At 38.7% G+C, this 12929-nt stretch overlaps 2 protein-coding genes across 2 annotated transcripts; one reads left to right on the forward strand and one right to left on the reverse strand.

The window, feature by feature from the left end:
• Positions 1-9126: 9126 nt before the first annotated feature.
• EAF01_010874 (uncharacterized protein) lies at positions 9127-10152 on the forward strand (the record flags this gene model as incomplete). Its single annotated transcript, XM_038919131.1, has 2 exons — positions 9127-9383; positions 9450-10152. 2 exons carry the CDS (start codon positions 9127-9129, stop codon positions 10150-10152), a joined length of 960 nt encoding a protein of 319 aa, XP_038765414.1.
• A 1451-nt stretch (positions 10153-11603) lies between these two features.
• Positions 11604-12584, reverse strand: EAF01_010875 (uncharacterized protein; the record flags this gene model as incomplete). Its single annotated transcript, XM_038919132.1, has 2 exons — positions 11604-11964; positions 12334-12584. 2 exons carry the CDS (start codon positions 12582-12584, stop codon positions 11604-11606), a joined length of 612 nt encoding a protein of 203 aa, XP_038765415.1.
• Positions 12585-12929: the final 345 nt, after the last annotated feature.

Genomic DNA, 12929 nt, shown 5'->3' on the forward strand with positions numbered 1-12929 from the left:
ACTTCTCAGGGCAGTTGAGGTTTGTTCTTGGTTCCCATGAATTTTCGGTGTGTGGATAATCTAACCATTTGATTAAATATTTGATTGTGCCTCTGACGTATTTACAATCTAGTATTGTTTCGACATCGTATATGGCGTTCGGGTTGACTGGTTCGATTTCCGTTAATGGCGCATTCGGCGCTCCTGGTGGTGCTGGTTCGAGCAAGGATATGTGGAATACTGGGTGGATGTTCATCGTGTCTGGTAGTTTTAACCGATAATTGACGGTTCCTATTACCTTATCAATCTTGAATGGTCCTAGTTTCCTGTGGTCGAGTTTATTGCTTGGTCTTTTGGTTTCAATGTTTCGTCGTAGCAAGTAAACTTTATCCCCCTCTTTAAGCGTAGGTTCCATACTACGTTTCGTATTGTAGTACGCTGCTGTTCTGGAAGATATGAATCTTAGATCAAGAGCAAGCTGCTCTTGTAAATCCTTTAATTGTTCGACTTGTATTATTGCTGATTCGGCATTAACTTCCTGTGGTATCGGTGTTTGGTATGCTTTAGGATTAAACCCAAAGTTCGCGCGTGCTGGTGTAATCTTTGTGGTTTCCGTTTCCGATGTGTTATATGCGAATTGTGCCATAGGTAATAGCTCTACCCAATTGTCCTGTCGATAATTTATGTAGCATCTAAGATATGCTTCCATTGTCTGATTGGTCCTCTCTGTCTGACCATCGGTTTGTGGGTGAAAGGCTGTTGATAGTTTTCTTTTAACACCCATTAGTGCTAATAAGGTAGTCCAGAATTTCGAGGTAAAGAGCTTGTCTCTGTCCGAGATTATCTCATCTGGTACTCCATGTATGCTTACTATAACCCTAAAGAATACATATGCTAGTTGCTTAGCAGTCTATGTTTCTTTGAATGGTATCATGTATGCAAATTTTGTCAATCTGTCTACTACGTTGAGTATTGCGTCGTACTCAACTCCTATAGTAGGGTCTTTCGAGAGTGGTAGTTTGACCACAAAGTCCCATGTAATGGACTTCCATGGCTGAGAAGGCATGTCTGGGGTCTGGAGCTGACCATACGGAGCGTGTCTAGAGGACTTATTCCGTATGCAGGTATCGCAATTTCCAACAACTTCTTCAACTATCGTTCTCATTCGTGGGAAGTAACTGATTTCCCGTAATCTTGCAAACGTCCTTGCAATTCCTTGATGTCCGTGTGCCGGTAACCCATGTTGTTCCGTCACAAATTCCTTGGTCATTTGACTCGGAATGTATACTTTCCCATGAAAGTATATGGTTTCGTTTTCTATTGTGAATCCTGGTTCTATTGCCTTGCGTATGCGTATAGCTGTAGCATCTTGTCGTAATGTGATTGTATTTGGTTTTTTAGATGGTTGTCTTCCAATATATGAGTAGCTGCAAGCTGTGGTGCATTGTAAACCAGTGATTCGCCTTCTTTCTTGAATATTGCGTATGATTCGTACGACTTATTTTCTTGGTATTCTGGTTTTCGGCTAAGAGCGTCGGCTCTAGCATTTTCTGATCCTTTAACATATGAAATCTTGAAATTGTAATTGGCCATGGTCTCCGACCATCTGACCTGTCGTCTGTTTAACTGCTTCGTTGTGGTGAAGTAAACCAAGTTCTTATGATCTGTGTACACTTGTACTGGGTATTTTGATCCTTCCAAATATACTCGCCATTCTCTAAATGCGTCGACTATCGCCAGTAATTCTTTGTCATATATTTCGTAGTTCAATTCGGCTGGTGATAGCTTTCGAGAGTAGAATGCGATTGGTTGCTATTTCTCATTTTGACCTGGTTGGCTCAACACTGCGCCTATAGCAAAATCTGAGGAGTCCGTTTCCACTATGATTTGCTTATCAGGATCGAATGTCAACAGTATTGGCTCCTCGGCCACTGCCTGTTTGAGCGTTTCGAAGGACTCCTGCGCCTTGGCGGTCCATTCGAAGCTTCCTTGATCTTTTCTGGTTAACGTGGTCAAGGGTGTAGTAATTCCTGAATAACCCTTGATAAATCTTCGGTAGAAGTTGACAAATCCCAAAAAGGATTGTACTTCCTTAATGGTGTTTGGCTGCTTCCATTCAAGCACTGCCTTGACCTTATCTTTGCTCATCTTGAGCCCTTGGCTTGACACGGTGAATCCTAGGAACTCTGTTTCCGTAACGTGGAATTCACATTTGCTTGGTTTACATAGCAAATCGGCTTTGGCTAAACTTTCAAGAATGTTGCTGACATCTTTGATGTGTTGGACCTCGTCGTTTGAATATACTAGGATATCGTCCAAATAGCATATACAACAGGTGTCCAAGTATTGTGACAGCACATTGTTCATAAGTCTCATGAAAGTAGCTGGTGCGTTAGTTAGCCCGAATGGCATAACTTGATACTCGTATAGCCCGTATCTTGTCTTAAAAGCGGTTTTCCATTCCTCGCCTTCCTTCATTCTGATCAAATGGTACCCGTTGCGCAGGTCCATCTTGGTGAATATGGTAGCTCCGCCTAATCGATCTCTTAATTCCGTAGCTAATGGAAGTGGATATCGATCCTTCTTGGTAAGCGTGCTGAGCTTTCTGTAGTCCACAACTAGTCTCTTAGTACCATCCTTCTTGGGTACCCACATAGTTGGACTTGCCACTTGGGACGTGGATTCCCTGATCCATCCCTTGGCCAAATTGTCATCGATATATTCCCTGAGCGTCTTCAGCTCATCGGCTGACATTGAATAAATTGGGGTGTGCACAGGCATCTTGCCTTCCTCCAATATTATCTCATGATCCCATGGCTTGTGTTCTGGCAAAGCCTCATGGATCCCTGGTTCCTTGAACACATGTTCGTATTTCTTGTACTGTTCTGGTATCATAGGCTCTTCTGCCTTGATTGCGATTTCCTGCCGTGTCGTTGGCTTCTGCATTTGTAGAGGAGGTGTACTGGCCTTCGCTCTTAATGGAGGACCCTGGACTGGGTGTCCTACGTCGCCGGGATTGTTCGCGTTCAACTCCCCTTGGCGCGTGTTCCGTCTCGCGGACGCCTTGAACGTGTCCTTGTGACCGTTCTTGCACTGATCGAATGTCACTGTCTCTTGTGACCAATCTATCTTAGGATTGTGTGCCTTCAACCATGGCATCCCTAAGATGATCTGTTGTTGGCCCAATGGCACAACGTCAAGCTGTATAACCTCTGAATGTTGGGTTATGTTCATTTGTACTGGTCGTGTCTCCTGTGAAACGTTCCCGTCAGATCCTGCTAGTTGTCCGTCAACTAACTGCAATTGGTAGGGTTTTTGTTTCTTCTGGAGTGGAACTCCCAAGTACTTTGCAGCTTCTGGTGCAATAAAGTTTCCTGTAGCCCCTGAATCTATCATGGCTTGCTGTATTTGTCCGTTTATTTTGACCTTGCAGTATATCTGTCCTGCTTGTCCTGTAGCATTCAATTGCTGGGTAACTTGTTTTTTGTCTGTTTCGTTGGATTGTTGGTTTCTTGTCTTTCTTTTCTTGGGGAACCATCCGGTTGCTTCTTTATCTGATCGATGGATTCCGCAGAATTCATCATAGCAAGCAGTCCAGCTCATCATCGCGTGATCTGCTGGTATCTCTTCCTTAATACATTCTTCCGTTACCGATGGTGATGGGGTTCGGTAGTACTCCTGTTCCCACAAGTCTACTGCATTCATACCCTCTTGGTTTCGCGGTAACTCGTCCAATAATTTCCGGAATTCTTCACTGGTGAAGGTCTCAGTTTCTTCGGTCTTAGCTGGATGTTCCTGGGATACAAAGGTAGCGTTAAGTTGGCCTTTGCCGAACTTGGGTTTGAAGTTGCCTTTCTTTCCTCCTGTCTTCTTACTTCGGCAATCCGCTGCCCGGTGCCCTGCTTTTCCACATTCAAAGCATAAGTTGTTTTCTCGCCTTCGTCTTTTCTCTGGATCATCATTCCCGTTCCTGTGGTGCGTGGCGTCTAGTTCCATGGGGTCCCCGTAACTCTGTGTACTGTAACGTGGTCTACCCTCATTCTTGCGGTAGCGCCCTTGCCTATGATTTGTCTGAGGCTTGTATGATCGTTGGGTTTGTTTGTACCTGTATAGTCGGTCATCGGCATCGATGGAGCTTTTGATTAGTCCGTTCAAGTCATCGTCCTCCCCTTCCCTATCAAGTTCCAAACGTACTTCTGGTTTGAGTCCTTTACGGTAATGACTCATGATGGCGACCTCGTCCCATTTAGTTGTCCCCGCATATCTTCGGAACTCCGTAGCATACTTCAATGCCGATCCTGTCTGTTTGAGGTTGAAGATCTTCTCTTCCGCTACCTCTAACTCATTGGAGTTTCCGAAGATCCTACGGATTTCTGTCTTGAATCCTTCGAAACTGTCGAAGATGGTTCTTGTGGGTTGCATGCGTTCCCTGTCGTCATGCTCGAAATAGTCGCGCAGGTATGGCTGAATCCATTTGCCTGCCTCGCCTCTGAGGTATGACACGGCCCAAATACTCTTAGATTCCTTTTCGGTGAACTTGTCTTGGTTGAATCTAAAATAGATTTCAAGTTGTAATAGGAAGGTGTCGAGTTCCTGTCGACTTCCTTGGTATTTGTCTGGTAAGGCAATCTTGAGTGTTTCGTTGATGGTGATCTCCTTGGGAGCATCAGTCATTTCGACATCATCGAAGTTGCTTGCTGGAGCCTGTTGGCTTCTGGAAGAACTGTTGGCTGCCATACTGGCGGTTGGTATTGAATTGGTACTTGAAGCAGAAATGGTGCTCAAAGTGTTACGGGAGCTGCCTCTAGGGTCACGTGGAAGTGTCTAGAGATCTCTCGAGGTGGTTTAGACTAGACTTCAAGTAGGAATTCAATAAGGTTGTAACTGGTTGCAATTCTCGTAACTATAGTATGAAACTAATGATTGATCTTGAGCACGAAGCTCTACATTGTAATGAAACCCATTCCCTTATATAGACCTTCGTTCTCTCTCCTGGTCCCTAGGACCTCTCCTATATGTTGGATCGTTAAGGATCGCAACGCGCTCCAGGAGCGCTGAAGCTCCTTGACGCTCCATCACGTGTAATTTATGTCATGTGACGCGGTATGTTGGATGCCGTCGTAACAGTTTGATTGTATATTAGGATATCGTTTAGGTAGGTAGTATAAAATACATCCAGGTACTCTTACAGAAAATCATTAATATACCTCTGAAAGATTACAGATACTCCTATTAGTCCGAACAATATAATTAAGAATTCAAATAGGCTAAATTAGGTATAAAATATAATTAGGTATTCTTGCCTTTTTTTTATTCTTATATTATTAAAGGTAGAAATAATATTAATCTTATTAAAATATTTCATTTTTTTTAAATTGTTTAAAGATTCTTTTATTAATAATAAGGGATATTGATTTTTAACAAACAAATTATTTAAGGCACAATAGTTTATACAAAACCGGAGATCTCTATTAGCTTTCTTGATAAATAGAACAAATAATTCAATAGGAGAAGAGCTTAGCTGAATGAACCCTTTCTTAAGATTTTCCTTTAATTACTATTTCAGAGCTTTTAGTTTAATATGAATATAGAATATAAAGCATTAAATAGCAGAACGGCTTCTTCCTAGAATTAAATCTTGTAATCGTAAGGCCGATAAGAAGGTAGCTTTTCCATATTTTTTAAGGAAAAGATATCTTTCCAATTTTGGAACTTAGATGGTAGGTTTTATAAATTGAATTCTTTTTTTTTTTTTAAAATGTTATCAATTTGTTTTATTGATATTTAAAACATTTTATATTTTTAAGGAAATTATAGTTATATCTTAATTTTCTAATTCTTTAGAATAAATTGGTAAGTATATAGGTTGAGTTTTTAAAAGGATGTTAGATAGGGCTTTAATATGGAATAAATGGGATAAAATGTTATAGAACTTGTAATAGAATGGACTATCAAATTGAAATGAATTAATTATAAAGTCAATATATGGATTATACTTTTTAAATTAGGTTATTCTCAATATAATAGGATAATAGGCTAATTTGGTTATATACAAAGTAATCTTCTTTTCAGTATAATTGTTGATTTTAAATTTCATATGGATATAGGATATAACCTAATTTTCTAATAAAATTTTCCTATTAAATCCTATAATTTCGAAAGCAACAGATAATTATTGTACAGATATTTTCTGGGATAATATTCAGTTTTAATTAGCGAAAATAGTTCCTTCACATTTATTATTAATTATAATATAGATTAGGAGGTTTTCCTTTCCTATAAATAGTTTGATAAATAGGATTATAAAATTCGTATAATTATTCAGTTCATTTTCCAATAAAAGGCTATGGGTAATAGTGGTAGATAAACGGAAAATATATAGGGAATCGTTCTAATTATGATTTAGGTTAAACATATTCCGTTTCCCGAATTAATCGAATTGATTAATAAGTGAGGAGGGGAGCAAAATAAGAAGTATATAGAGCCCCAACCTTTCGAAAAGTTATTCAATATAGGACTGTTTTTAATGAAACTAATTATAATAATGGTAACTTGGAGCTAAATAGAATGGATATTAGGGTATACATAATTGTAGATTAAGTAATCAACAAAGTTGTAGTAATAATATTTGTCATATTCTTTTTATAATAAACTATTGTTAGTAATTTGTTATTGAAAATTGAAATCTATTGGATTTTTAATGAAGATAGGTGGAAGAGTTATTTTTCAATTATAGATTGAAGTGAAAATAAAAATATAAATAGGTTGAAATGAAGTAGTGATTAAATAATTATATTTCAAATATCTATAATAATTCTTCAGCTTCTAGTAAAATGTAGTGTAAGCGTTGGTATTATACATTGATGGTTTGATAGTGATAATCTAGTCTACCAACTTATTAAACAGATTTTATTCCAATAGGATAATTAGAATTATATTATTATCAGCCATTCCTATTTCTAGTACTAGTTGTTGAAATTCGGCATAAAATGTATAGAATAATTAATTCTTTTACTATAAGGATATTAGTTGTTTTCAGGCTTTTATAGTCTTATTTATATTTTTTATAAGTTTATTCTAGAATATCTAGTAAATTGATATAATTCTTTAAATGAATAAATTCTCTTTTCATATTGTACAGACGGATTTGCAAGGCAATAGTTTCAATAAGTCTCCTGATGATATAGGACAAATGGGCATAAGTGGTATTAAAGTGATTGGAATTAGTATATATCTTATTCTAAATCTAATCTATAAAGCAATCGAGATTGAATTTGATACTATTGAATGAGGTAGGATTGAGAAGTTTTTCATTTAATTGAATTTTAATAGAAAGTAGAATCAATGTAATTGTAAATTTAATAGAAATCTTGAAAAATATAATTTTAATATAGGTAAAGATGGTAAATATAGATTTAATAAGGTAATTGAATAGATAGATATTTTATATAACGATTTGTTTTTGTGATATAATTTAAATATATTTTTTAACTAATATTTCGGAAAGTTCTTGTTCGAGTGATTAATTAATCCTTTCCAGCTTAATATAATATATATTGCAGGTTATGCGCTTAGCAGGGGATTGACTAGGCTGGATTGGGAATAGTACTATAATAGTACTATATGGGAAGCTTAGGCTTATAGAATTTATAAATAGAATTACTATTATTATTGAAGCTTGAATTGTTATTGTATTATATAATCTTGAATACATATAAAAGTGGGTTCTAGAAAAAGATCTGAATACAGGGACCTAAGCCACTTATTTATGCTTTTTTCCTGCCCTCTATACAGCCTATAATACGTAGGTGGCGTACATGAAAATTCTGATTTGAAATCAATTTCTTTATTGATTTCAAATCAATTTTATAATAAAGAAAAATTAATATTGCGTCTGTCATTCCGCATTTGGACTAGCTTCCACGTGATATTTCAAATTTTTCAAAATAATGAATTATTATTTTGAATAAAGAGCTAATAAAGGATTTCTTTTTGAATAAAGAATTCTTTATTTTATTTTATAATAGTATTCTTTCTTATATAAAGAAAATAAAGAATATAAGAAATTTTTCTTATAATATTGAATTTTTATTATTTTATTATAATAATAGAATTTTATTATTATAATTAGTTCCCTTAATACTATAATAATATTAAGTGATTTAATTAATATTTATTAAAAACAATAATATATAAATGTCGATTGAAAATATTGGTATTAGGCTTAAGGATCTTCAGATATAGAAACGCTAAAAGTTAAGGTATCTTCAGGCTGGTTGGGTGGGTATGGAATGGGCATCGTGGAAACGATGTTTATGGAGTAGGAGCTATAGAGTATCACGAAGCCGACAGGTAAGAATAAGGCTTCAATAACTTTGCTCTAATATAACAAAGTTATAGCGATACAGATAATAGATTCAGATTTTAAGATTAAGATATAGTTTGAAGAACTATAATACAGAATTTTCCCAAGCGAGCTAGCCCGATCGGGCCCTAGCTCACTTGCGCTCCGGCGCAAGCGCCCATTCCGGACCCCTCCGAGAGGTCCAATATGTCATGTGATCTCACACCGTGACATTTAAAAATTAATATAAATTTAAGCTTGAATTACTTTTGAGCTAGAAAATAATTTAGGAATAGCTTTATATTTTAAGTAAAAAAATAAAGATTCTTTACTTTTTTTAAAGAATCTATATATTTATAGATTATTTGTATAAAATAGGTAATTTTAAAGCCTCAATAGATAATCTGTAAAGCAAGTAGAACTTCTAATGGATAACTTATAAAAAGAATTATCTACAGATAATCCACGGGTATAGATAATTTGTGCACAGTCTAAGTACAACTCTTAGGAAGTTTTAGCAGCGAGAATGACTCTTCTTCAACTAAGTTATTTGTACATCTCGAGTCAATTACCTGCTTCATATAGCCGTTTCCACTATCACCAGAATTTCGAGTAATGTTTCCATACTTTTTAGACCTGTAGCAAAGGATTTGGTTGCATTAAATGTTGAGCGTAAGCGTTCACTTTCCAAGTATGAAAACAATGAGCGATAATTTGGGAAGCAGGCGGCAAGGAAATAGGTTCCTGGTTCAGCAACGGTGTATGCAAATACTGTGACATTGAGCCATCCAAGATCTGCGAAGATGGGAACGGTGAAAAATCCGACAGTGCGCAGGATCACTGAAACGGATCTGATAGAAGTCCCAGATCTTCAAGATTCCATGGACCTTGGCACAAAGTCGTCCGAGTATCTCACCAGGGTGGCCACTTCTACACAGGCATCTAGCAGTTCGACGGCAGGCTCTCCAAATGGCACACCCAACAATGGTGTTCAAGGATTAGACGACATCAATTTCATGTACAGCTTAATATCACGCAGCCATAGCTCGTTTTCGACACCGTAAATGACCGACTATCAAGCCAATTTCGACCCAAATGTGGACTTCATTTCTCTGAGAACACCAAGGAAGTCATCAGCCAGCCCTATGAGCTCAGACTGCTTCAACTTTTATGGGACCCTAGAAAGTCTCTTTTCACCCACCCGCTCCGATCATGCACACCATAAAGGCTCTGGAAATGAACCGCATATTCATCCGGACATGGCATTGATACCGCAAAATTACAGCAATTCCAGTCAATCGAGTTTGACAAAGGAACAGCCCACTTCAATATTACCCAAAGCAGATGGAAAAAGTGAAGGATGGTTCAGTCCGCTACACATCGCCGCTCGCAGAGGTCACGAGACGATCGTCCGCACCCTCACATCACACAATATCGACTGCAACGAAAAGGATGATGAAATGCGAACGGCTTTAATTCATGCATCAATAGACGGGCATGAACCCGTAGTCAGTCTACTTCTTGCACACAGCGCTCGTATCAGTGATGTAGACCGACGGGGACGATCCGCATTGTACTGGGCTACCATGAATCAGCATCAAGATGTTTTACGATTGCTTTTGTGGGAACACGACAAGAGAGATTGGGAGCAAAGCCTTGATGCGTTTGATTACATGGGTTGGACTGCTCTGCATATTGCTATTGAAAAGGGCTTCGACGTTGGAGTTCAATTGTTATTAGCAAGTGACGCTGATTTGAATGCGAAAGCGCAAAAGACGTGCAACGGTGATGGTGACAAGGATGATAGTAGAACCGTGCAAGCGGGCTAACTAGAGTGGAGTGATTTCATGGTGTTAGGGGTTGCGGGTCATGGATCATGGGTCGTGGTTAAGACGATTAGATTTAAGGTTATGTATGGCTCTGAATTTTGGGTTACGGGTTTCATAGAATCGATCGATGATTAGGTCGTAGTCAGGAAGGGGAAAGTTTCAGCTCATATATATACCCTTTAAATCTACAGGACTTGACTGAAGCGATTATCTTCTCTCAGTCACCTCTTCTCTAAGGCCTAAGGCTAGGGCTGAATCTTTTCATCTATTCTTGTTCAAGTAAAAACAATCTGGCTCTATGATCTAAGCCATGAATCGCTACATTAAAACCTTAACGTATGTTAATCCCCAGACCATTGATCGACCGACATAATCTGTACTGACTCCATATATGAGACTCATTGGAGGTGAATTCGAGGATCGGACCCATGAGATATCAAACGTTTTAGTCAAGACTTAGAAACCTCGAAAGTTCACGAACATTCATATAACAAGGTTAATTTACTTCCCATCTACCCCTGGGAACCAGTCCAGCCCAAAGCGTAAACCAGAATCGCCGATGCGAGCTCCCAGTCTAAGTCATTTTAAACAATAGAAATTGACAACAGAAGAGTGCAAATGTATGTGGTACATGGGTCAATCATGCGCCTAGCGATAATACGAAGTTGGATATTATTCAAGCATAGTACCCGGGCGAGGGCATATATAAGAGTCGCATGCGAGTTTGTCTATAAATCTGTGTTCCACCTGAAGTTTGCATCGCTATTACAATTAACCGACTGCTAGAATCAACTCTCAGCTGTTCTCCTTTCATCCAGTCTTATCGGACTATATTAAGCTGTCCATTTAAGGGGAGTAGGGATGCGGTATCAAAGCGCTCGTCTCACTTCCAAGCTGCGCGATTTCGATTCAGATAATTCTCGAAGGCTGATATTACCTTTGTACTCTTTTCTAAAGGGTTCGCTAGAGCATTTCTAGTTTTACAATTCTTGAGTGAGCTTCTCTGGCAAAGTAGATGTGGGGCAGAGGGCCTGGAAAAGGGGTAGCGAGATGGTCTGAGCGGAATAGTCGGATGCGACCAAGTATGATTCTGAGTTGAAAGATTGTAGCATTTCATTTTGTTTCAAACAATCTGATTCTTGATTTCATTTATCCCAACTCAACTTCTCCACCCTGTTACCGTAATTATCAATCATGTTTACCCCAGCGCCTTCCGAATCTTCACCGCCCTTTGCTCCAATGAGTCCCCCATCACGCTCGCTCTCGTTTACCAGTACTTTGAAGAAAATACTTCCAAATCAACTCTTTTTCGAAGCCACATGTCGAAGTCTTGTTGTCTTAGAGACCATTGTCATTAATTCACGGGTCCTTCCAACGTCCACATATCATGAAGCTTGCGGAGCATTCACCTGCGCTTTCCAAGACATATATGCCACCTATGCCTGAAATATTCACAAAATAACGCTCAAAAGACCGAAGAGTGCCGACAGAACAAGGGACAAGATTGCTACAAACAAGGCATTCCTCTCCGAAGCGTTTCTTTGTATCCATTGACTAATACGATGACTCGACCTTGGATGTGTCACAAGATGATTCAACTTAGCAAATCGATCACCCCAGTAATGATATTCCAGGTTTTCCGGTACCGGTCTATTGTATCTCTCATGAAGCATGCAATCGGGGTCAAAACTCGATTCCGAATCTTGAATAATGTTCTCCAAACATCGAGACGATTTTTCATCAGCTGGAGGGAACAGTATACATTGCAATGAATGTAATGTCCCTAGGAGCAGTTGCGGTGGTAATGTCACTCTAAAAATGCAAGTTAGGATTAGCTGACGAGAGTAGGGTTTCAAGATTGATCAAGTATAAATCTCACACTTTGAGACTTTCAGTGATTCCGAGCTCTATAGGTTGACAGGCTGAAAGTCGGAGATGAGCTTTTAGAAATGCCGTTTGGCGAAAAGACGAACGACATTGTCTTGGGGGTTATGTAAAAGGTGCTCTGCTATGTTGTCTGTTGGAAGGAATTTGATATGTGCTCGCTTCCTTAATTTCCACCATTTCAACGCATTTTTCTCATTCAATGCCTTTCGAACTTTCTCCTGATCATGAACGTCTATTGAAAAGACTTTCTTAAAAACATCGACGAACTCCTCTGAGCTATCCTAACTGACTGACCGGAAGCCGCCGATCTCGTAGCCTTCATAATGACGATCTTTATCAGAGCCATCAATCATCAACGTAATCTGCACAGCGACATTAACATCACGCTCCTGGTCAATTACAACCTCTGGATCTGTCGAAATATTTGGAATTACTTTAATTCTGAATTCTTCGCATGTGCTTTGTGGATTTGCCCTGAATTCAAGAGCTAGTCTTCGAATATCATCATGATTTAAGGCAGAAGGATGCACTTGAACCGTAACCATTGATCACGGGCCGACTGAACAGTATGGTGAATCTATAAAGGGCCACAAGGTAGATATCCTGTCTGTAATAGATAGAACAACGACGAACCTCGACTGAGCCTTGATTGAGTTTGACGGTGAATACTACAAGCGACCTAACGCATTATTTTGGAGAATGATCCCGCGAATCCCAAGTTTTTTGGAATAATTTCGTAAGCACCAAAACTAGTGAAGTCAAAGTGTTCATGATTTCTGGCGTGAGCGGAACAAGAAAGGGTGTTATGCTCAATGGCAACTCCTATATTGGAGGTAAACCGAGCGAAGATCTCTGTCAGGTGTGGAATGTAATTTATCTGATTCTAGCCG

This window comes from Botrytis porri, assembly GCF_014898465.1.
Source record: "Botrytis porri strain MUCL 3234 chromosome Unknown BPOR_018, whole genome shotgun sequence".
Classification (NCBI taxonomy): Eukaryota; Fungi; Ascomycota; class Leotiomycetes; order Helotiales; family Sclerotiniaceae; genus Botrytis; species Botrytis porri.